Below are 22,454 nucleotides of genomic sequence, written 5' to 3'. Positions count from 1 at the left end.
AACCAAGAACCAATCCACACTCCAGAAATGCAATAGGACTGCAGTCACCAATGGGTCTCAGCTGTGAGTGATGCCGCCCCCACCGCCACTCCCAGGAGATGTGCACATTTGGCAAGGTCTGAAGACAATTTTGTCACTACTGGGTGCGGTGGGGATGCCACTGTCATTCAGTAGGTAGAGGCCAGGGATGCCTTTAATGTCCTACAGTGCCTGGGAGAGCCCCCACAACAAAGAACTGTCCAACTCAAGATGTTAACAGTGCAGAGGTTGAAAGATTCTGCAATAAGCCAGCTGAAAATCAGGCCAATAAAAGATTCAATCTTGAGAGAGGGAGAGAAAGAATTTCAAAATAAAAATAGTTCAAACCTGTTCACAAAAAGGCTTGAGATTGATCCGGAGAGGAAACGTGTAACAGCTAGTTTCTTTGTATCGTTCACACTTCACAAAATCAAAATTAAATCTTAATAAAGAAACAGTAAGAAAGGGCGGCAGCTTTCGCAATTTGGCTGACTGTTAAAAGAAAAAATTTTTTAATTTTTTTAAAAGCAGAGTTATATAAAGGAATACATAATGTTTAACACATGAAAAAGCAACCTATGACCCAGTTTTAAGAGACATGTCCTTGAAGCAAAAAGACTCATCACCATGGATTCAATAGTTCTTCATATAAACTAATCTATTTTATGGAACTAAAGGTGACATCACTTATTTGTGCTTACAACTAAGAATTTACAATTCACTTTTAAGTTTCTGGTGTTGCTATAAAATCAAAGCTATCTGCTGAGCCCATGGCAGCTGAAGCTCCCTCCCTAACAATGCTTCTTTCTGCCCAAGTCCTGGCCATGAGCCTTCGTCTCTGCTGTCTCCACTGCATCTGGCAGACCACACAGTCCTTCTATTTACTGAAGAACTGAAGCTCTTAACTGGGGACCTAGGGAGCTGTTTCAATGGATCCAAAGCCTTGAAATTATATGAAAATTGTCTGTGTACATACATTTTTCTGGGGAGAAAATCCATAGTTTTCATCAGACTTTGAAAAGGGCTCTAACTCCCAGATGCTAAGATCCACTAACTGGGGTTTTACAGTTATGTTCTTAAAAAAGCAGATAAGAAAATTTTTTTATTGTTTTAATTCCTTGTTTTAAAACAAAACCCTACACTAAGTTGCTTTTTATTTAGAAATCATTTTTTCCCCACCTCCTTGTATAAATGGCATGCAAGCAGAAGACATTGGTTGCTTACAGCCAGTCCTCCTTTCATCCTGTATTTTGCTTTGCTGTACAAAAAGAAATCCAGGCACTCAAGCCCTTTAACTAGTAAGTTGAATGTTTCCAACCGGGGAAGGAGGAAAGGGCATATTAAATTTGCTAAAGTCAGGGAAGATATATACATACATACATACATACATATATATATATATATATATAGTAAAATAACTGCATATACAGAAAATGTAGCCAGCTATTTCATAGCAGTACACAAAGAAAGGTCAACTGGCTGGCACATACAAAAACATATTGCCTTCTTCAAAATGGTAATTTGCAAAAGAGCAGGGATGGGGGGACTCTATTCAAAAAAGGTATATTTAAGAAACACTGAAGCACAAATAAATTCTCCATGGAAGAGAAAGAAGTTGAGAGAATTGTTGATGTGAAAGCATAAAAAAATTCTTTATTGTAAACAATTTAAAATACAGACAGCTATAAGGTAAAGGTCTTTTCGATCCTTATTACTACTTGACAGCTTCATGTATATCTTCCAAATTTTTCCACGCAGGCTGACTTCACCTGACAGACCTGCTCTGGGCATTAAGTGGGCGCCCTAAGAAGAGGCAGAGCTTCATCTTTACCTTTGCTGCTCTCACCAGCCCGCTGCACGCTCCACACCGGTATAAGTTGTCACAGTCAAAGACTTCCTCTTCTACATACATGCTCCAGAGGGCGTCTTCCAAACCTGATACATTTTTTACCGCTACAGTTAGATCTAAGAAGTCTTCCTGAAATACACATAAATATACTGAAAAAAATCTCACAGAGGCTCACAAACACATCACCAACTCATATGTGTACTGGGAATGACCAGACATACTTTCCTAAAGCACTGTGCGCGTGAAGGTAGAGATCTCTGATCGAATACTGTGAAATTCCCAACAGTAAATTACCTTTTCCAAATCAAAGTATAACTTAGCTTAAAATATACCAGGAACTAGATTTGAGCTGACTGTAGACACAATAAAACCTATTCTATCAGGAAATAAAATAAACCACTGCACACATCTGGATTGAGAAGCACATATGCTGGCCAAGTTCATTAGTGCTTAGTCTCTAGACCAGGATAGCAGGGGCAGGGCTGGGCTCTCTAACCTCCACTTCCTCGTCTTCTGCTAAGGTTGGTTTAAAGATATACTGAGGAAGTTATAAGAAAAAAATAACTTTAATATTGTAATAACTTAGTTTGATGACAGATAACCACATTGACTGTGGTGAGCATTTTATAATGTATGTAAGTGTCAAATCACTATACTGTATACCTGAAACTACTAAAATATTGTGTCCACTATAATTAAAAAAAACTTATTGAGTCAGGATAAAAAGGTATTTTTTCTACCTTAATAAGAGGAGGGTATTTTGCAAAGAGGGAGTCTATCACTTCTACTATAACTATATTTGAATTACAACGTATTTCTAGTAATAAACCCTTAAAATTTGACAAGTTTAAAGCATAATTATAGTTTTGTGTGTACATACTCAATAGTATCACTTTAAGGGAACATGAGGATTTGTAAAATAATAGAGCACTAATTAATTCATGATGGAAATCTAAGATAGTAAAAGCAACATTTATATATATGGTTGACTCTTGAACAACATAGGGATTAGGGGTGCTGACCCCTGGCATAGTCAAAAATCTGCTTACAACTTCTAAACCCCCCAGAACTTAACTACTAATAGCCTATTGTCAACCAGAAGCCTTACCAATAACATAAAGTCGATTAACATGTATTTAGTATGTTATATGTATTATATACTGTATTCTTACAATAAAATAAACTAGAGAAAAGTTTTTTTTCCAAATTGTCACAAACTTCTGAAAAATTTTCCAGTTAATTTATGTTTAAAAATTTGTGTACAAGCAGACCTGCTCAGTCCAAACCTGTGTTGCTCAAGGTTCAACTGTAGTTTACAATATGTGTATATGAAAAGTTAATATCTCTAATTTATAATGTGCCTTCATATACATTATGTCTTGAAATAACTTTGTGATTTATTACATTATAGTCAAGTCAATGGTACAGTAATTCAAACACATGCAGTATCTTAGTATTTCCAAACTCGGTTGACCAAACCTTCTATCAGCACAGGCAATAGGGATCAAAAAGAATTTTTTTCATCCACAACAACTCTTTCATAAAAAATAGCAAGAGGAGAAATAAAAAATGTGTATATATGTATATGTATATATATATATAATTAACACATTTAGAAAATGGCATTTTACTTTTTTAGTCAAATACGGAAACTTTAAATCTTGCCATAACAAAAGATTACTATATTTACATGAGCAAATTCTCAACTAGACTGAATGGGCACCCTGTCATAGCAAAGAACTGAAGGTTACACTAGTTTAAAAAGAAATAGCTATATAATATATAATATATAATATATAATATTTAAACATAAGCACACACATACAAATGAACTTTCTGAAGGGCATTAATAAACTAAACCCAATGTTTAATTACAGATGTTTGTTAATTTAAACATTCCTTAGTATTTTCTATTTTTATTATTTCCCTAAGTAACTTTCTTTGTAATATTCCAACCACTAACCATGATGATGGTGGTTTTCCCCTGAGGCCACAAACCTCTACTTATAAACACCCTCCAAATCTATTTTCCAAATATTCAGGTACTGAGTAAAAGCTTTAATGTTGCATTTTAAGATACCTACTTCTTTCAGTTTACATGGAGAAATCTGGATTATAAACTTATGACTAAAGTGTAGCTAGAGTAAAAGAAAACTGATAAAATTATTTCTACTAATAAATACTTTAATCCTCATATGTATTACAGATCATAGATTTTATTACATGAATTATAATTTACGATATAACTTATTACTAAGATTCTCTTGCATATTCACCTGCTTTTCACTGACATTCTTACATTCTTTACAAACAATCTGGTTAACAATGGTTCCATGATAGAGACGACTGATGAGGTCATGGCCGGAGGTTCCAACTAAGGAAGTTTCCAAAGCACTAAAGAGAATTCGATTCAGTTCCTGCACATCATGTTGCCTCATTTCCTACAAAACAGGTAACTTTTCAATGTAATTTTGTGCTTTAGATTTTTTAAAACAGATTTTCAAAGTGATATAAGTTAAAAAACACAAGATTTATCAAGAAATCCAAAGGTAAGTCTCAAACAAAGGATGACTAAGCTAAATGAGCAGACATGAGAGCAGGTTTAGAGATTACCACGTTCTTATTTTTACTACAAAATGAAATATGAACAGGCGATGTTCACATGTACATATAACTCATCTCAACTTGCAAACAGGAAAGTGCATTTATTCCTGTGGGAAATGATACACATGGCCATGTCCCAGGGGAGGAAGGAACACATGCACACAGTAAGCCAGGTATGCACCACAAGCTCTCTTTTGCTAAGAGGGATCGGTAAATAGTCTGATTTATCAACACCTGAAAAGATCTGGGATTTATTGTTTTGACATGCAGACCAACTAACACAAGACTAACACACACTACTGAGAAAAATTCTGATGGGACCTGCTTTAATCCACTATGAGTCATGCAACTGTGTGTGAACAAATGAACTACTCCTTAAGAACAACATATAAGTCAAGCCAAGGGGTACACCACACTTAGAAGTGCAGAAGCAGATAAAGACCCAGCACAGGAACCCAAGGAACAGCAGTGAGAGGGGAAAACCAGGAGGGTGAGGTCGAGGGAACCAGCAGAGCTGGTGGTAAGGCCAGGTGATGACTGCCGCTGAGCCCTCTTAGCTGAGAGCAGAGAAGTGTCTTCTGGACTTGGCACACAGTTGTCATGAGTGACTCTGACAAGAAAGGCAGTAGAGGAATGACTGAGAGGCACAGAAGTACAGGTAGTGAGGGAAAATAACTGTAAGGTTTCACATAAAGAGAAGCTAATAAAGTAGACGAAACCTGGAACAACATGTGGGCCTCAGGATCTTTTTCTGGTTTTTTAACATACAAGATGCTACAGGAAGTAAATTTCTCTATTATCACTGGCTCTGATGGGACAGAAAACTTTAAGTTTCCAAGCTCTGCTTCTGAGCAATCCTAAATCTGATAAAAGTGCCTCAGACACCCTCTCTATCACTGCAGATCCAGCCCCAAAGGATTTCCTATAAGACTTTATTTAGAAACAAGTTAAGTACATATGGTTTTCACAGCTTTAGGAAGGATGAATGAGTAACTCAGTGGAAGCTCCTTACCAAAAGTCAAGGAAAAATCTATCAACTGATGACTGCATTATGAAAAACAATGTGGCATAGCCTTCTAACAGAGTATTACTTGGCAGAAAGAAGGAATGAGGTGCTGGTGCATACTACAGCATGAATGAATCTTGAAAACATCAAGTGCAAGAAGCTAGATACAAAAGATAGTATGATTCCATTTCTGTGTATGCCCAGAACAGGCAAATCCACAGACAGAAAGTAGACGGGTGGTTCGCCAGGGGCTGGGGAGAGAAGGGATGGGAAGCAGAGCGGCTGCTACTGGGTATGGAGTTTCTTTTTGGGGTGGTGAAAATATTCTAAAATTGACTACAGGGACAGTTGTACAACTCTGAATATGCTAAAAAAAAAAATACTGAATCGTATCCTATAAAAGAGTTAATCTATGGCATGTGAATTATATCTCAATAAAGTGATTATGTTTAAAGTAAGGAAAGAAAAGGGAATTATCTGTAGCACCTACCCTACACTAGACATTTAACATACACTGTTTAGGGAATGTGTCGTACCCCATTTTACTTCAAAGTCCAGCCCTACCTCTTTTCCCACACAACTTCGTCTAGTTTAGAAGCTTTCCTGGTTAGAAGATTGCAGTTTAGAGTTTATTTCTGAAGGCAACATAACATTACTCTGATTATTGCCTCTTTAAATTCTGACAGTCTCCTATACCTCTGTCTCTGCAAGAAATCACCTAACCCACACACAAAAAAATCACAGGCCTGGTTTTGATTGATTTGGACAGCTAAAAGCTCACCAGTATTGACTACAAGTCAATACCTTTACTTGTTGCTGACTAATGTTCAGTTTATATGTAGTGAAATACCGTTTAGGAACTTAAGCAGAAAAACTAGAGAACCACACGAGATACAGAAGAAAATGAAGAGCTGGGAAGAAGGAAGGACAGGGAAAAATGAAAAGACCTGCCAAGAATGGATTTACTGTTTTGTTTGAAGCAAATGTGCAAATCTCAACACCCAGATTCAAACACAAAAGCATGCCATACAGGCAGGTAAGAATTATTGCCAGTCAGCCTTTTAAGGTGATTAGCAGTTTGCTATATAAATGATAATTTCCATGTAATAGGTACCACATCTCAACTAGATGATACAAAGGTTAGAAAATGTAAAAAGCAGCTCTTCACAACCTTCCCCCCAACCTCAAATCACATCATTCACAAAATCCTGCACACAGCAAGTATCTAAAAATATATTTCTGGCTTATAATTATTTAATATGAGAAGGAAATATGTAAACACTATCTTGAGACCCTAAGACAAAATTAAAGGAAGTTAGGTGACACTATTAAGCCAGCGTTTCCTCTTGATTGCTGGTAACTTCACTCTTCAGAGAAGCCGCCCTTCATACCTCATGGCCGGTCCACCCGAAGCTGTCCGTGAGGTCTACGGTGGACGCAGCGTCCTGGTCTAAGAGCAGAAGCTGGGCAAACAACCGTTGTAACTGTAAAGGTATGATTCGAACCTAAATGAGAAACAAATATATTTCTAAATGACGTTTTTTAGATGTTGGTTGGGGCTTTAAAAAAAACTGCATACTAATTGTCTCTCTTAACTTCTAGATAATTTAGTTCACTTAGGAAAAATTTATAAATATTATAAAGGGTGCGCTATGATTCATTTTTCTTTGAAAATTCTACATCAATCCAAAGTTTTAGTTATCTGGGGTTTTCTACTTCAACATAGTACAGATCAATGTTAAAACCCAAACAGGCCGTAACAAACCCCCCAATGGATTTCAGACTGACGTAATTTAAGTCTCTAATACTTATTTTTTCTCTATAATATCTCAGGCACAGAGATACTCGCTATGAGGAATTTCCAGCCACAACGATCTCACTGCGGAGCTGGGGCACCTCACAGGGATGGCTGCACCCGGCCTTGCTTTTTCCTGCCGGCTCCAGACCATTCCTGCCTTATGGGGGGTGTGAGGGCTGGGCAGACCAGCCCAAGAATGCTGCAAACTGCACTTAAGTATCTGAAGTGAGAATAAGCCTTTAGAAACGTTTATGGCAATTTGACATTGTCACATTTTTATTTTATCTCACGAAAGTATGGTCTGCAATAGACTGGGAATAAAAAAATACACAATAAATGGCTCTTTGCAACACAGGTGATTTCAGAAGCACTGGGCTAGGTCATGGAAGACTCCTGTTAGAAGTACAGATTTTTGCCTGAGAGCAACAAACTTCTGAATGATGTTTAAGCAAGGAAAAACATGATTAGATACACATTCATAATTAACTAATTCCTTATTCACTTTATTTCCAGAATACCAAATAGAAAGAATAGTGGTCTCTATTTTTAGTTGTTACAAGTAAGTGCAGTAAGTAGATTTTTTGGTAGGCTAGTATGGACAATTTGCAACCATCTCCTTCTCTAAAAGAAAGACCAAGCATAGTGGAGAATGAGGCATGTCTACTAAGCAGCATTACACTTGGAAAAGTAATTCTTTTTGGAAGAAAATTCCCTTACCAGAAGGCCATGTCACTTTCTGAAAAAAAAGATCATATTTGGTAATAAATAAAATTATTGATTTCTATGAATAAGGAACTTCATTCCTTCCCCTTTCTTCTATACTCCAAAAAACCCCTGGAAATCATAGATTTAATACCTTTGCATCAGGTTTATCCTTATCCTCTAATGAACCAAGTTCTTCCGGGCCAAGAGAAAATAAAGCTTCTAAATAAAAAAGTAGAATCAGAGTTGTAAACGACATTATTTCATTTTGGAGAATTGCTTTAGAAAGCCAAGGCCACCAGTAGGTTAAAGATTCAGAATTGTGATTGCTACAGCATTTATATCCTTATCCTACACATTTTACTTTCTGGGGATGTTATTTTTAACCAGTGACTCTGTTAAAAATAGTGTTTCAGTGTGGAATATCTACAGAAGGACACACTAGTGTTTCAGTGTGGAATATCTACAGAAGGACAATTATGCACATAAAATTAAAAACAGTAATGTCAAATCTTTGGTGGTTTCCTATTGCTATGAGTGGGTCCCTAAAGCCACATGAGGATTACTAGGAAATACAATAAGCGACACATGACAGAGTTGCATGTGTTGACTCACAAGCCACATGTGTGGCCTTCAACCACCCTTTCATGAGAAGGACCACCTGGAACTCTAAGGTCATGCTCTTCCTTTCTTTGGCATGAAAATATCTTTTCTATATTGAGGGTGGTACAGATGGTGGTGATCTTACCTGGAAAAGTGAGTTGGCAACCTAGTGTCGGTCTCCAAGGTATTTTTATACTCCACTGTCTAGGTATGCCACCCAATGGGGCATGTCTGAATCTCCTAGGATATCTGTATTCAAACTAGACAGAAATTCCTCCTGGAAAACTTTGAAACACTCAAGAGAGATAAGGGATGGGATGAGTACTGTCTCCAACTGAAGAACACTGCTGCCCTACCATTACTATTACTTTCCTCTGAGTTCCTGGCAGGAACTGGGAAAAAATGAACTACAAACATAAAGGTTGTAAAGGTCAAGGCATAAAAACATCTCTCACAAGTCTCACTGGGAGTACAATGGAACCCAATCTAGCCCCTCTTTAAAATACGACTTCAAAACTACAGAAACAAGTTCCCCCATCACTTCTTTGCCAGTCCCTACCCTTTCCGAAGTATGCCTCACCTTTAGTAAGCCATCAGAATTCTTGCTAAGCCTTGCAAGTGCACAATCTGCATGAAGATGTCAACACATGGGCTTGGCCAGGAATTTCCTTGGCTGGAGAGGAAGATGGCCTGGGGCTCCCAGGCCTGTTCTTGCTCAGTGGTACTCCCAGACCCTGCTGCTTCCCCCACCAACCGCCTTCCTCGGTTTCTTTTTAAGGCTACTTTTCTGCTTCAGGTTGCTCTTTTACTTCAACCATATTACAACTTGGAAAAGTTTTAACCTCCCTAGGAATCTGTTTATTCAGGCTGACAATTTCTAATGGTGGAATTACTGAATGCACCAGGGAGATATTTTTATGGAGGGGATGGAGTCAAGGACACAAGGTACCACTCTTAAACCCCACATGCAGTTCAATCCGTTAGCATGGCCCTGGGAAAGGGATAGCAGTTATTTACTAAATCTCTGGAGGCAAGAAGTCTTTCTAAACTTAGAAGCAACAGGAAATGTCCCAAAATTTGCTAGATTTGGTAGAGGTGGTAGTTAAGGCGGATGAGATACTGGATATGGGATGAACAAGTTGTCAGTCCCCAGAATATGAAAACATGGTGGAGAGCTGAGCTATAGTCGTGCAGTGTGGGGCAAGGGGTGCCAACCAGCGCCATGTGATGGTAACGTAACATTTATGCTGAAATCAAGGGAACAGAGACTAAGACCCTTGTGGAGGAAGTTAGTTTGCAAAGATGAGAACAGGACAAACACGTAGAGAAAAACAGGGGCAAGAAGTCAAGGGCCCAATGAGGCCAGACCAGCTTCCTGTAGGTTGTTTCAAGAAGATTCTATATTCTTACAGCAAAACCCCTTTTTAATTGAGGTATTTTGAGTGGGTTTCTGTTCCTTGCACATAGTCCCTTATCTACTAAGTTGGGTCTTTGGTATTCAGAATTTCCAGATTTAAGAAAGATAGTATGAAAAAAGGGTTATATACGTTAACATTAAATCCCAGCAGGCCTGGGGCAAACAGTAGCTATTAACAAGGAGTTAATATTCCTGTAACAAATGTACAAATATTCACCCAAGAGAGTAACTAAGACCATAAACAGCCTCACATCAGGTCGGGTTCTGAGGCCAAACAAGTTCGGATCAGATCAGGGGGCCAGCTTTCTGGATTTTAGAACTGCAGATAAATGACTGTGGACTGTATAAATAATGTGACACTCTCCCCACTCTAAAAGGCAGAATATAATTGTTTTGGGTAACTCTGGCTTAGTGTTTATTACTTTGGAGAAATTTTAAAGCTAAGAAATACGAATTTTTTTTTTTTGTATGACAGTTAAAAAAAAGTGTAACGATAATGAAGGCTGGCACTCATGACAAAATTGTCTTTATGTTGTATTTTAAATTATAGTAATTAGAAAGGAAATTCATTTTTATTTTGTTATGAAACATTATTGTGATCACACAGAACGTGTTTCATGTAATTTAAGCTTCATATTTCTCTGAATTATCAATTTACGTCTTACATTAACAACAATAAACACATGCTTTAGAATACACCTTTGAGATACATTGTCTTTTGTGATTTTGCACAGTTAATTAAATGTAGAGAGGAGGGTACGCAGTACTCTCATATTTCTAATCGAATACACGTAAATAGCATACCTCTGAATTCGGGTGTAAAATGAAGAGTTTGAAGAAGGGAATTGAGGTAACAGGTTCCACCCTGATTTCTGATTCCACTTAAGTTGGTGAATTTTCTAGGAGCAGGTGGCTCCAGAGGTTTAGTCTTTAATTTCTTCCCTTTTCCATACTGATTATCTGACACATTGGAATAATCCTCTTCAAACAGGTCCCCAAACATTGTGAAACTAAATACTACCCTTAAAAAAAATGACATGTTATATGAATGCTTTTATTTTTAAAACAAAACTTCCCCACATCGCCCTACGTCAAGGATCTACTTTGAAATTATTCCTTAGAAAATACAGACAGTAGTTTGTAGGCAGTAAGACAGGGATTTTTTCATCCCTGCTTTGCACACTACCCTGTGACCTTGGGCCAGTTACTTAAACTGTGCTCTTACATGTCAAATGGGATACCACCTGTCATTCAGGGTCATTCAAACAACCAAATAACAACGAAAGGAAGGCACTGGGTGCGCAGGGTTAGGCCCACAATAAATGATAGCTGTCTGACTCACTAGGGAAAAAAGTGAGAAAACCCATCATCACACCTAATTTACTGCTCGGGCGGCAAAGCGATCCTAGATTCCAAGAGTTGACAAGGGCGTGGCGACCACCAAGCACTTCCTTAAAATCTCTACTTCTCAAGCTCCTTGTACCAGATTATGACCGTAAATGAATTAAGCGGAGAAAGATTAATCTTTATTGAGTTCGGTACATGGTCCCAAAGCCGGAGAGTCTGGAGGAGGTTCACTGGGGAAAAAAGACTGCAATTAAAATAATCGAGCCTGCAAGCCCTCCAATACGCACACGTAGTGATGGCAACACTAGTTCTGGGGCCCTAGCGGACCCGCCCAAGGTCTCACACCGAGTGCGGACGAGGGTCACTCAGAGATGAGAAAAGCAAAGAGCCTAGCACAGTTCGTAAGAAGCAAAAAGAGGTAAAACGCAATGATTTTCTTTTGACTCTTTCCACACAAACACTACAATGATTTTCTTTTGCCTCGTTCCTCAGGAAAACACACACGCAACGTTCCTCAGGAACACACACACACGCACAATGGAACTTGAAAGTTTAGCCTCCATGCCACGTCCCGAGCCAGCCCCTCAAGCCCTCCAGGCCCCAGAAAGCACGGGCGAGTGAGGAGGCAGGTGCGGGGACCACTGACCCCACAGCGCCGCGTCCCGGGCAGCCCTCCGCCTCGTCCTCCCCAGGCCGTGCCGCCCACTCGGCACCTCCCTCACCCCTCCGGAGATTCCCAGCCGCCGGCCGCACTTACTGACTAAAGCCCAGACCCCCACACGGGCCCAAACTGGAAGCGAAGAAACGCACCCAACATGGGCGCCGCCATTTTGGCGTGGGCCGGTCTCCCCCGGCCCCGCGCGTGAGCGATTTATGGAATGTGGGGGCTACGCCTCCCAGGACGCCCCGCGGGAGCGCCGGCCCTCCGCGCGAGGCTTTCTGGGCAATGTAGTTCTTTTAGGGGGTTAGTTCGGGAGTCGCGGTGGTAGGGATCGCTGGCTACGCTGTCCGCTGGTGGGTTCGGGGGTCCGCTGGGTCAGGTGGGCACTCGTTCATTCCCATTTTTAACTTCATGGCTGTTCTCAATCTGTGCGAGTTGCAGTAGAGTATACAAAGATCACTTGTCCAATGGCAAGGCTAATTCCCGTTACCTAAGCATTGGAAACGTGTATAGAACTTCAAGTTTGTCATGCACTTTCGTAGACATTTTCCGCGTGCCTCTCCAGTAAAAGCTTTATAACATCTTCAGTATTTGTCTGCACCAACTCTAAGTAGCAGACACAAGAGTACACTAAAAATACCTCAAAATTATCCTCTTTTGCGTACTTGAACGCCTGCCTTGAACTATTTCAATAGCCTCTTAGGCTCTACATCTGGCATCTCCCCCACCCAATCCAGCTTCCACCTGGGAATGAATGAGGGAAACAGGGAGGAAATCATTTTAATTTCAGCTAAAGGTATGAGAGATCGAGAACAGCAATAGTGATAGATGAAGTTGTAAGGCAGGAGTCAAAGTGAATGCCAGCTTAAGGGATTTGCATTTGGAATATTTGAGGGAGATTCGTGTAGCTGCAGTGTTCAGAAGGTGTTGACAGAGAAAGACCTGGAGCCAGGGACCAGCTAGGAGTTTAAAGGTCTAGATTAGGAAACCGTAGTGGAAATAGCCTGTCCTCAGTTCTTGATGATCTTCACGCAGGCGTGTTGCCCCTTTGGCAGCCTCCTCGCGACTCGCCTTCCTGGCTCCACGGCATTCTGCCTGCCGCTTCTCTGCCCGCCCCTAGATGGTGTCTCCTTCGCCACTGTTCGTTCCATCGCCCCCTAATTGTAGATATTGATGCTGGGGTTCTTGTTTATGGAGTCGAATAATGAACTTCACAAACCCTCAAGGTAGGCAAGCAAGAAAGCCTTTTTATTGATAGAAATAAAAACGCAGAGCTCCCAGGGATATACTGGGAGGGACGAGGTTGCCGTTTCGGGGCTCAGGTCTAGGGGTTTTATGCTGTTGCATGGACTAGGGAGAGAAGCTATTTGGTTTCTGTAGGTTCCCGTTAGGATGCCAGCTATATAGCCTTTCGTATGGAGACAGGGACCGTGGGTGCAGAGTAGGGTGAGGGCCTCTGGAAAAAGACCCCTACCAAAACTCCATATGAAACAATTAAACAAAGAGTCACATTAATTCTCTGAAGTAAAATATCAAACTAGGAATATAAGCATTCTTCAGTGAAGATTAGGTAAAACTAAAAAACCAGGAATAACCTGGCCTGGAATGTTTGAACATCCCCCAGATAAGAAAATACCTCAGCATAGCCCATGTCTTGTTTGTGTCAATTAAATGAGGCTATTGTAAAATTTACTTTAGCCTCCCAAGAGGCCCAGTTTATCTTTAACTTTACCCAGATGCTGCTTTTCCTCCTCCAGCCCCTAATCAAGTCAGTAACTCAGCTCACCTTGAAAGCAAAACAAGCAGCCTTGACTGATATGCTCCCAAACCAAGAAACTGCTATTCTGAGAAAGGATCAAAGCAGTAAATTTCTTATGTTAACTCCGCAAAATAGTCTGAAAACCCGATAAGAAACTTAGTGTCTCTTTAAAAATAAACACTTAGAGACCATCTGGTGGATCCACGTCCCTAGCTCTTAGTCTCTCAACTGCCTATAAATCCCCTAGACAATGCAGGCCACGTACTCTCTTGTCCCCGCCTGGCGTAATCCGGGAGCTCTGTTCTTTCACTTTATCTCTAAATAAAAGCCTGTAATTTACTCTCCTACCTTGGGTGTTTGTGAAGCTCATTCTTCGGCTTTGTGAACAAGAACCCCGGCATCAGTATGCGAGGTCATTTCTATGTTTACCTAGTATGCCTTGGTCAAGCTGCCTGAGCTGTGTGACTTATAGTCAGTAAAAATGGTTCTTTTTCCAGAGGTTCAGTTAGAACCTTCTTATACATTGTTGCATTGTTTCAGCTGCAAGTCTCCTGTTTTTCACATTCTCAAGGTCCTTAGTAATAAGCATCCCCCTTGTCCTCTCCAGGACCCTTGTCTTATTCTAACTGTTCTTCCTTGCTTTCTGCCCCCTGTTCTTTCTGTGCCTCGATAGTTTTCAAACTTCCATTCTCTGACCAAGACTGAGCACTAGAAGGTTGGCTCCTTGAGGACACAAGCTCTCCCTTCAGCACAGCTGTGTCCCAGCCACCTCAATAGTGCCTGGCTCATTTACAGCATCTTAATAAACATTTGTTGAATGAATGAATGGCTTGTCAACATCCTCCCTCTTAACCAGCCTCACAATCTTGGAGCTATATTTGAAACTTCACCTTTTGTCCACGAGTCTGTTAGCCTTAAAAGTAAAGTTATCAGTTGCTTTACTAGCCCAAGGGGCTTATTCAGACTAGCAAAGAATTGCAATTGCAGACAAACACCCCAAGGCAAAACCATGCACAAATTCTGAGAACAAAGGAGAGGAATGCTCTTTTATAGAGAAAGGGAGGAGAGTTGGTGGGGGACTGTTCTAAGCAAAAAGTCCATTGGGGGAAACTGGGAGTCCCATGTGTTGTGGCAACCTATTGGCTGAGTTACAACAGCCTCTCATGAGCTGGGCTGTTGTCAGGGCGGGCAGAAACTCTTTCTTCCTACTGGGAGGTAAAGTAGCCAAAATAACATGAGCTGTAAGGTGTCTGTCACTTTCTTCTGGTGGGGTCTGCAATTAAGGAGGGGTGGGAGTGAGAGCCACCCCTGCAGGCCTCCCAAGTCTGTGTCAGAGGCTTCCCTACACCAATTTTCAGGAATCCAACCATTTGCAACTTAAAGTGTTGTCGGCAGCTGCATCTGGGGAGGTGTCTCCCTGCACACTAGGTGAAACTTCAACATGGACGGGGGAAGGTTCTTGACTCTGGACTAGAAAGCATTCTCGAACAGGTTGGCCAAGTGTAGCTAAGGAAGGAATTCATTGAAGCAAGAATAGTAGTGGATGGCAGCTGCTCTGCAGGCAGCAGAGAGCAAGAAAGAACAGAGGGAGGAAAGGGAAGCTCATTGAACTTCTGCTTGGCATAGAGTAAATCCCTTGCCAACTCCTGAAGCCAGGGTCACCTGGCATCCAGTGTCCACTTGAATCTGCACAGCATGGGAACTAAGTCCCTACAACCCCAGGATTTAGGGGAGCTCCTGAGCACTGGATGGAGCTAGATTATGTTCTGAGAACTTCCTAAAGGCAAAGAAAGGAGATTTTCAGGGAAGCTACGAAAGAGCACTATCATACGGCTGCAGTCCTGTCCGGGTCATCCAGGTGATGGGTACTTGCAGGCCCAAATCAGAAATCTCAGTAGCCCTTCCCTACTTGTCTGAAGTAGGGCAGAGAGAATGAAGACTTGTGCTTAAGTGTAGAAAATTGAATGAAATGACAAAGTAACAAAGACACTTACTACTGGAAGAGCACAGAGACAAAATGCAGTAAGTTGAGCAGTGAGAAGTCTTTATTTAAGACAAAAAGTACACACTCAAAGAAAGGGAAGTGTGGGCAACCTCAGAGAGGAGGTGTACTTAAGGGCTTAGGATTCTGTCTTTTAAGACTTTCAGGAATGGGTCAAAGGGCCAGGGGGTGGGGGGCAGACGTAGGCTTCCCATGTGGTCTCATTATGTTTATGTCCAGCGAGAGACATTATGTCACCATTCACAGTCAGTCCTCTAGATAATTCTGTAAGATAAATTTAACACAAGGTATTTATTGATCCAGTTCTTCCCCAAGGTAGTGGTTACCCTCAAGCATGGGGAACATATCAGTTAGGCTGCTTGCCCTGCTTTAAGATAGGGTCAATTGTTGTCTGATGACCAAAGAATATGCTAGGAATCTTACCTCCTAACTCCCTGGTTTTTAAAATGGAATCTTAGCCTTAAGAGGGCATCCCTCATATTCTTACTATGCTATTTATATCCCAGCATTTTCCATTGTAGGCAGGAAAAGTTAATCATATGCTTGTCCCATGTTCCTGACCTACTTCAAAAGTATTGTCTGGACAATGCTTCTTCTCTTTACACAGCTCTCTCTCGGCCCATGAGACCCGCTGTAAGTCCTACCTGCATTAGGATGATAGCCATTAAAAAAAATACATAAACAAGCCCTTCTTTATAATTAGATGTTTCCCATTATTTAAGGATTCCAGATAACAATAAAAGATGCCCATTAAAATCTGAATTTCAGATAAGGAATACCCCATGAAACATTTAGTACATTCTTATATTTTTTAAATGTTGTTTATCTGAAATTTAAGTTTGACTGGATATCTTGGATTTTAATTTGCTTGATCTGGCATCATCCCATTTTCTTCTTTGAACTTGTATTTCTCTTCCACAGTGCCACAGATTTTTATCCTGCTTTTATGCCTGACATCTTTTATTGATCACCCTAATGTATGTGTATGTGTATACATACATACATATGTAAACATCAAAATGAAATGTTAAAAATAATTTCCAATGACTATTAGCTCTAAGTGATCAATGTCCTCTGAATTAAGTTGTTATTGCAATCATTGTTAGTACACAATTTATTTAAAATGAATAGTATATTACAAACTTTGAAAAATGGTTATTAAACACTAAAAATGCATTTTTTATTGGAACTGCATCTCTTAATGAGATGAGTGAATGGTGGGTACCTTTATTCAGGGGGCTGTCCTTTTGTTGAGAGGGTTTTATACCTTGATGCATGCCCTAAAATAAAATGGATGAGAGCGATTCTTTTCTTTTGTAAAGTCGAAGAAAAGACTATTGGATTGGGAAAGGGAACCCTTTGCTTCAGATACTTTCTCAGGCCACTGGGCTTTGGGAGAGAGCAAAAGAGAGTCTAGGAAACGGAGACTGATTGACTCAGGACTGATGAGCCCCTCTCTTCCTTCCCTCAGCCCAGTCTGGGGAAGAGTGAAACAGACTTCTCAAACATCGATGCACCGATACAGCCATGCATCACCGGGGGAGTTTATTCGCATGGATTCTGATTCAGGGGGTTTGAAATGGGCCCCTACATTTTGCATTCCTAGAAAGATCCTGGCTGATGCCGACTAACGCTGCTGGTCTCAGGACCACTTTGAGGTGCTGGGGGCTGGACCTGTGCTGTTCAATGCAGCAACTGCTGGTCCGCTGGGCCCTGAGATATAAGGCTCGTCGTAACTGCGATATGATTCAGTGTAACATGCACACTGGAATTAGAAGACAGTATGAAGAATGGAAAACGTCTCATCCTTACGTTGATTACATGTTGGAATGATAATATATTGCATATATTAAGTAAATTTAATGAAATTAAAATTAATTCTACCTGTTTCTTTTGCTTTTAAAAGGTGACTACTAGAAAATCTAAAACAACATACGTGGCTTGCATTAGATTTCTAGGGGACAATGCTGGGACAGATGGTTGTACCCAGGCCTTTTCTATAGATCCTACAGATCAGGCAATAGTCTAAGCCTTTGTAAGTCTGGGGAGAGGAAATTCCAGGGCAAAATACCTCTAAAAACTGAAATCAATCAAAGGGAGAAACAAAGTTTAAAACCCGTTTATTGCTTACAAACTGCAGTCCAGTGCCATCTGCTCCAGAAGGAAGCAAGGAAGCCAGCCCCTCCCCTTAACCTCTCAGGTTCAGACACGCCCTCGGTTGCCCAGGTAATTACCCACCGACATGGAGATGAACTTCTCTCCACCCCTGAAGATAAGCAAATGCACTAAAGCCAGGCGAGATAATCTGGAAATGTTACAATTTTACTCACAGCCTTAAATGCTGCTAGTAGGGAGGGGACAGAGAGGGGACAGGGAGGAACCTATATGTGAGAAGATGAGAAAATTGTAGTCTATGGACTGAGGAACACAAAGTTAGTTGACCTTAAGGCCCAGCTCCAAAAGTCCTGATTCTGGGCCTGGGTAGAATTTTCCTCTTTTACTGTCCACCTTCCTCTTGGGTGCTGCGCACAGGGACTCTGACGCAGGGTGCCCTGCATGCAGCAGAACGGCACCACTCCCAGAGGCTCATCCCAGCCAGAAATGCCACAGACATTGTCTGTGGATCCCACCCCTGGATCCCACTCCTGCACGCAGTAATGATTTGCCACCAACTCTTTAAGCCTCATGGGTACTTTCTCAAATATTCTGTGATTTTTGCCCCATGATGGTTTGCAAGAGGTAAAAAACCAGGACTCTGACCTGAAAAACTTGCAGTTTATTTGGTATTGGTTATTCATTTCCTTTTAATATATTTGTTACACAATCTCTACCCAATGCTATAAACAAGAATCTTTCAAACTAAAAGTTGTGTCTTAGTAATGAGTCATGAAACCTAATCAGAGGAGGTTTTAGTCAGTTTTTAAAAAGAGAGAGAAACAAAGGGAAAAGAAGTAGAATAGGATTTGATAATTTTTTTTTACTCCAAATTGTAAGGATAATGGTTGTTATGTGGAACTCTGTTCCAGATACGCAGGTCCATATTTGTGTATTGAGTTTCGGTGTTATGTGTAAATTATTGCTGTGGGTCCTGACCCAAACTGTTTGAAAGTCAATGTCTTCAACCACCTATTGACCTTGTCTGCCCTCTACAACCCATTTAAGCAAACTTTACGCAGCGTGGGTCAGTTGTCACCGAAGTAAGGAGGGCTCCTCTTTTACCCTGCGCATGCCGAAATGCTGCATAGCAAAATAATATAAATTGCTCCCCTTGCTTGTGCTCAGGGCTCAGACCTTGGGAGATCACTCCCCTCTGAGCCCGCCGGTGTGAAATAAAACCTCCGCACTCCAAGAGTGTTGCACTGTTCTTCCGTCGGTGACCCAGTCCAGGTTTTCCAGTATCTTCCGTAACACATGAACATGGTGTATCTATCTATTTAGATTTTCTTTAGTTTCTCTCATCAATGTTTTGTAGTTTTCAGTACAGTCTTTAACATCTTTGGTCAGATTTAGCTCTAAGGAGTTCATATTTTTGATGCTATTTGAGTGGTATTTTTAAATTTGAATTTCCAGTTTTTCACTGCTAGTATATAGAAATGCATATGATTTTTGAGTGTTGATCTTGTGTCCTGCAACCATGCTAAACTGATTTGTTCTAGGAGATTTTAGTGATTCAACTGGAATTTCTCTGCTCTAGGTAGAATCTCCAGGACAATGTGGAATAGAAGTGAAAAGACAATCATCCCCGACTTGTATCTGATGTTAGGAATAAAGCATTGAGTTATTCGCCATAGTTGGCTGTGAGTTTTCAGTAAGTGCCCTTTATTAGATAGAGAAATTTTCCCTCTTTTCCTAGTTTGCTGAGAATATGAATGAATGACGGATTTTTTCAGATCATTTTCCTGTTCCTATTTGGATTATTAGATAAGGTATTGCTTTTTTTTAGCTTATTTATATAGAGAATTAGCTTGATTTATATAGGTGAATTAACTTGAGTGTCCAGTGTTAAAAAAAGCCTTGCATCCCTGGGACAAATCCCATTTGGTTATGATGTATTATCTTTTTATTTATTATTACTACATATTTTATATCTTTATATAAATTTATATTACTGAATATGATTTGCTAAACTTTTGTTTAGAATTTTTACATCTATGTTCATGAGAGGTATTGATCTGTAATTTTCCTCTCATAATGCCTTTATCTAGTTTTAGTATTTGGCAATGCTGGTCTCATATACCAATTCTATGGATTTATAGAATGAATTTGGAAGTTCCCTATGCTTCCATTCTCTGGAATATATTGTGTCTGTATTCCAGAATATATTCCAGATTAATAATTGGTATTATTTCTTCCTCTAATGTTCAGTAGCATTTATCAGTGAAGCCATCTGGGCTTGAAGTTTCATTTGTGGGAAAGTTTGAATTACAAATTTAACTCAATTAAAAATATATAGGTTGTTTCTATTAAGCTTATTTATTATTCTTGATTAAACTCTAGTAGTAGGTATATTTTAAGGAATTTGTTCATTGCATCCAGGTTGTAGAATATATTGGCCAGACTTATTCATGATATTCTCTTATTATTCTTTTAATATCTGTGGGATCTATAGTGATGTCATCTCTTTCATTCCTGATACTGGTAATTTTTTTCTCTCCTTTTTTCTGAGTAATTTAGCTAGAGCTTTATCAAATTAATTCAACTTATCAAAGAGCCACTTTTAGGTTCATTGATTATTTCTATTGTTTTTCTGTTTTCTATTTTATTGATATCTACTCTGAAGTAAGCCTACTAAGGAAGGTAGATCCCTCACCACCATTTTTATTTTTCAGATATTCATCTGAAAGTTCCCCAGTCACCAAGTAAATGGTGACTAAGCAAATGCCGCGCAACTGTTCGGGTGTCTCAGAAGAAGTAAGCTTGGTTCCTAACAAAGATCATGCCGCCCACTTGGCTTTAGTTCCCTCACCAGATGTTCCTCAGCATAATAAACCAGCATAGTGTGATTCAGTCTGATGCATCAACCATTCCTTGTGTGCTTTCTCTTTGTGAGGGACAGCACGGGTACTAGGGGAGGGGAGTGCAAACATGAAGAAGACATATCCCCTGACCTCAAGGAGTACTTGGTAGAGTGTGGGAGAGGGAATACAGAAATTCCTGAAGGAGGGCATCTGGTTGATGGAGGTGACCCAACAGCAGAGGTCTAAACAGAGGAGTGTGGAAGCAGAGAGAAAAGAGAGGAGTCCCAGCCAGAATGCTTCTGGCAAACACTGGGGAGGTGACCATCACTGCGTGTGTCATATCTAGAGAAAGCAGTTTACAATAGATGACAGTCACAATCCATTGCATTCCTAGAATGGTCCATGTAGATGGGGTTGTCAATCTTACCTCAGCATTTTGGAAGCCCCAGAGGGTTTGGAAATGAGACAAGACAAGCAGCAATGCCAAGCATTTCAGAGACCCTTGTGAACCACAGCCCATTGTTCCATGAGGAGGTCAGGTTTTGAGTCTTTCCTTGGAACCTGGGATGCCCATCTCTTTCTGGTCAGTCTTTGGTAGCCTGAGGATAAAACCTAAATTTTCCTTTGGGACAAGGTGCAAAAATATTAGCTTTATTGAAATTTACTTTCTTGGTTTTTTTTTTCATTTTGAAAAATATGTCTTTTCATTCTGAGTCCTTAGCATCCATTAAACATTGCTTAATAATTCTATTTCCAAAGGGGCACTGCAGTGCAGTGCATGATCTCTGCCCAAGGCAAAGATCAAATGCTATTCTTATCTGGAAAACATACAAGTAGGTATCTCAGTAAATGCTACGCAATCATTATTATTACTATGGGTAAATCATTGACAATGGGTGTAATTTTTAAAAAATGGAAGTATGCTCACCCTGAGACAGGTTTTGTGCTTATTTTTCTGCTGTACTATCTGAGCTTAGAATCCAAGCAGCTGGATTTTTCTGGGCACAGTCATCCCATGGCGTCTGCAGTTTTGACCGGCTTCCTTCCTCTTTGTGTGTGTGTCCTGCTGACATCTGGCTTCGCAGAGGCAGGCAAGCTGCTGGTAGTACCTATGGATGGGAGCCACTGGTTTACCATGAGTTCTGTTGTGGAGAAACTGATCCACAGAGGGCATGAGTTGGTCGTAGTCACACCAGAAGTGAGTTGGCAACTGGGAAAGTCATTTAATTATACACTGAAGACTTATACCACACCTTACACTCTAGAGGATTTGAATAGCCATTTCTTGAAATTCTCCAACTCTCGATGGGAAACTCGAGAGCAAAGTTTATTTTCTATATTAAGGAACTCATCCTATGATTTTTATAAATACTTTTTTTCACATTGTGGGAGCTTGTTCAATGACAAAAAATTAGTGAAATACTTAGAAGAGAGTTCTTTTGATGCCGTGTTTCTAGATCCTTTTGATCTGTGTGGCTTAATTGTTGCCAAATATTTTTCACTCCCATCCGTGGTCTTCACTAGGGGAGTATTTTGCCATTACCTTGAAGAAGGCACACAGAGCCCCAGCCCCCTTTCCTATGTTCCTAGAGGTTTCTCAGAGTTCTCAGATGCCATGACTTTCAGGGAGAGAGTGAGAAATCAAGTCTTCCACTTGGAGGAACATTTGTTTTGCAACTATTTTTTCAAACGTGCTTTGGAAGTTGCCTCTGAGATTCTCCAAACTACAG

The 22,454-nt window shown here is 40.3% G+C and overlaps 1 protein-coding gene and 1 long non-coding RNA gene across 11 annotated transcripts in view; both read right to left on the bottom strand.

Moving 5' to 3' along the window:
* The window catches only part of USP40 (ubiquitin specific peptidase 40), a 69,120-nt gene extending 56,860 nt beyond the window's left edge, over window positions 1-12,260 (bottom strand). For 3 of the 9 annotated variants that reach the window (XR_005055732.2, XM_036997727.2, XM_036997731.2), the window contains exons 1-8: window positions 12,102-12,260; window positions 11,373-11,574; window positions 10,802-11,019; window positions 8,132-8,199; window positions 6,869-6,982; window positions 4,144-4,308; window positions 1,850-1,996; window positions 367-510 (exon numbers count right to left, since the gene is read on the bottom strand). Coding sequence is in view for 8 of the 9 variants with exons in the window: in XM_036997727.2 (XP_036853622.2) it covers window positions 367-510; window positions 1,850-1,996; window positions 4,144-4,308; window positions 6,869-6,982; window positions 8,132-8,199; window positions 10,802-11,000 (837 nt within the window). In the remaining variant the exon portion in view is untranslated. Of the gene's footprint in view, window positions 1-366; window positions 511-1,849; window positions 1,997-4,143; window positions 4,309-6,868; window positions 6,983-8,131; window positions 8,200-10,801; window positions 11,020-11,372; window positions 11,575-12,101 lie in introns of those variants that run through there. The other 6 variants (XM_036997730.2, XM_036997732.2, XM_036997728.2 and 3 more) reach the window with 6 other exon arrangements.
* A 3,542-nt stretch (window positions 12,261-15,802) lies between these two features.
* Window positions 15,803-21,880, bottom strand: LOC118968209 (uncharacterized). Of its 2 annotated transcripts, XR_005055736.2 has the most exons (3): window positions 21,653-21,880; window positions 21,152-21,346; window positions 15,803-16,030 (listed from the first exon to the last, which is right to left on the bottom strand). It is a non-coding gene; the product is annotated as an uncharacterized lncRNA (long non-coding RNA). The 2 variants fall into 2 exon arrangements; XR_012123454.1 differs by lacking the exon at window positions 15,803-16,030 and having other exon boundaries at window positions 20,803-21,346.
* Window positions 21,881-22,454: the final 574 nt, after the last annotated feature.

The sequence above is a fragment of the Manis javanica genome, chromosome 12 (genome assembly GCF_040802235.1).
Source record: "Manis javanica isolate MJ-LG chromosome 12, MJ_LKY, whole genome shotgun sequence".
In the NCBI taxonomy this organism is placed as follows: Eukaryota; Metazoa; Chordata; class Mammalia; order Pholidota; family Manidae; genus Manis; species Manis javanica.
Note: the sequence above shows the minus strand (reverse complement) of the source record. Positions and strands in the feature narration are given on the sequence as shown.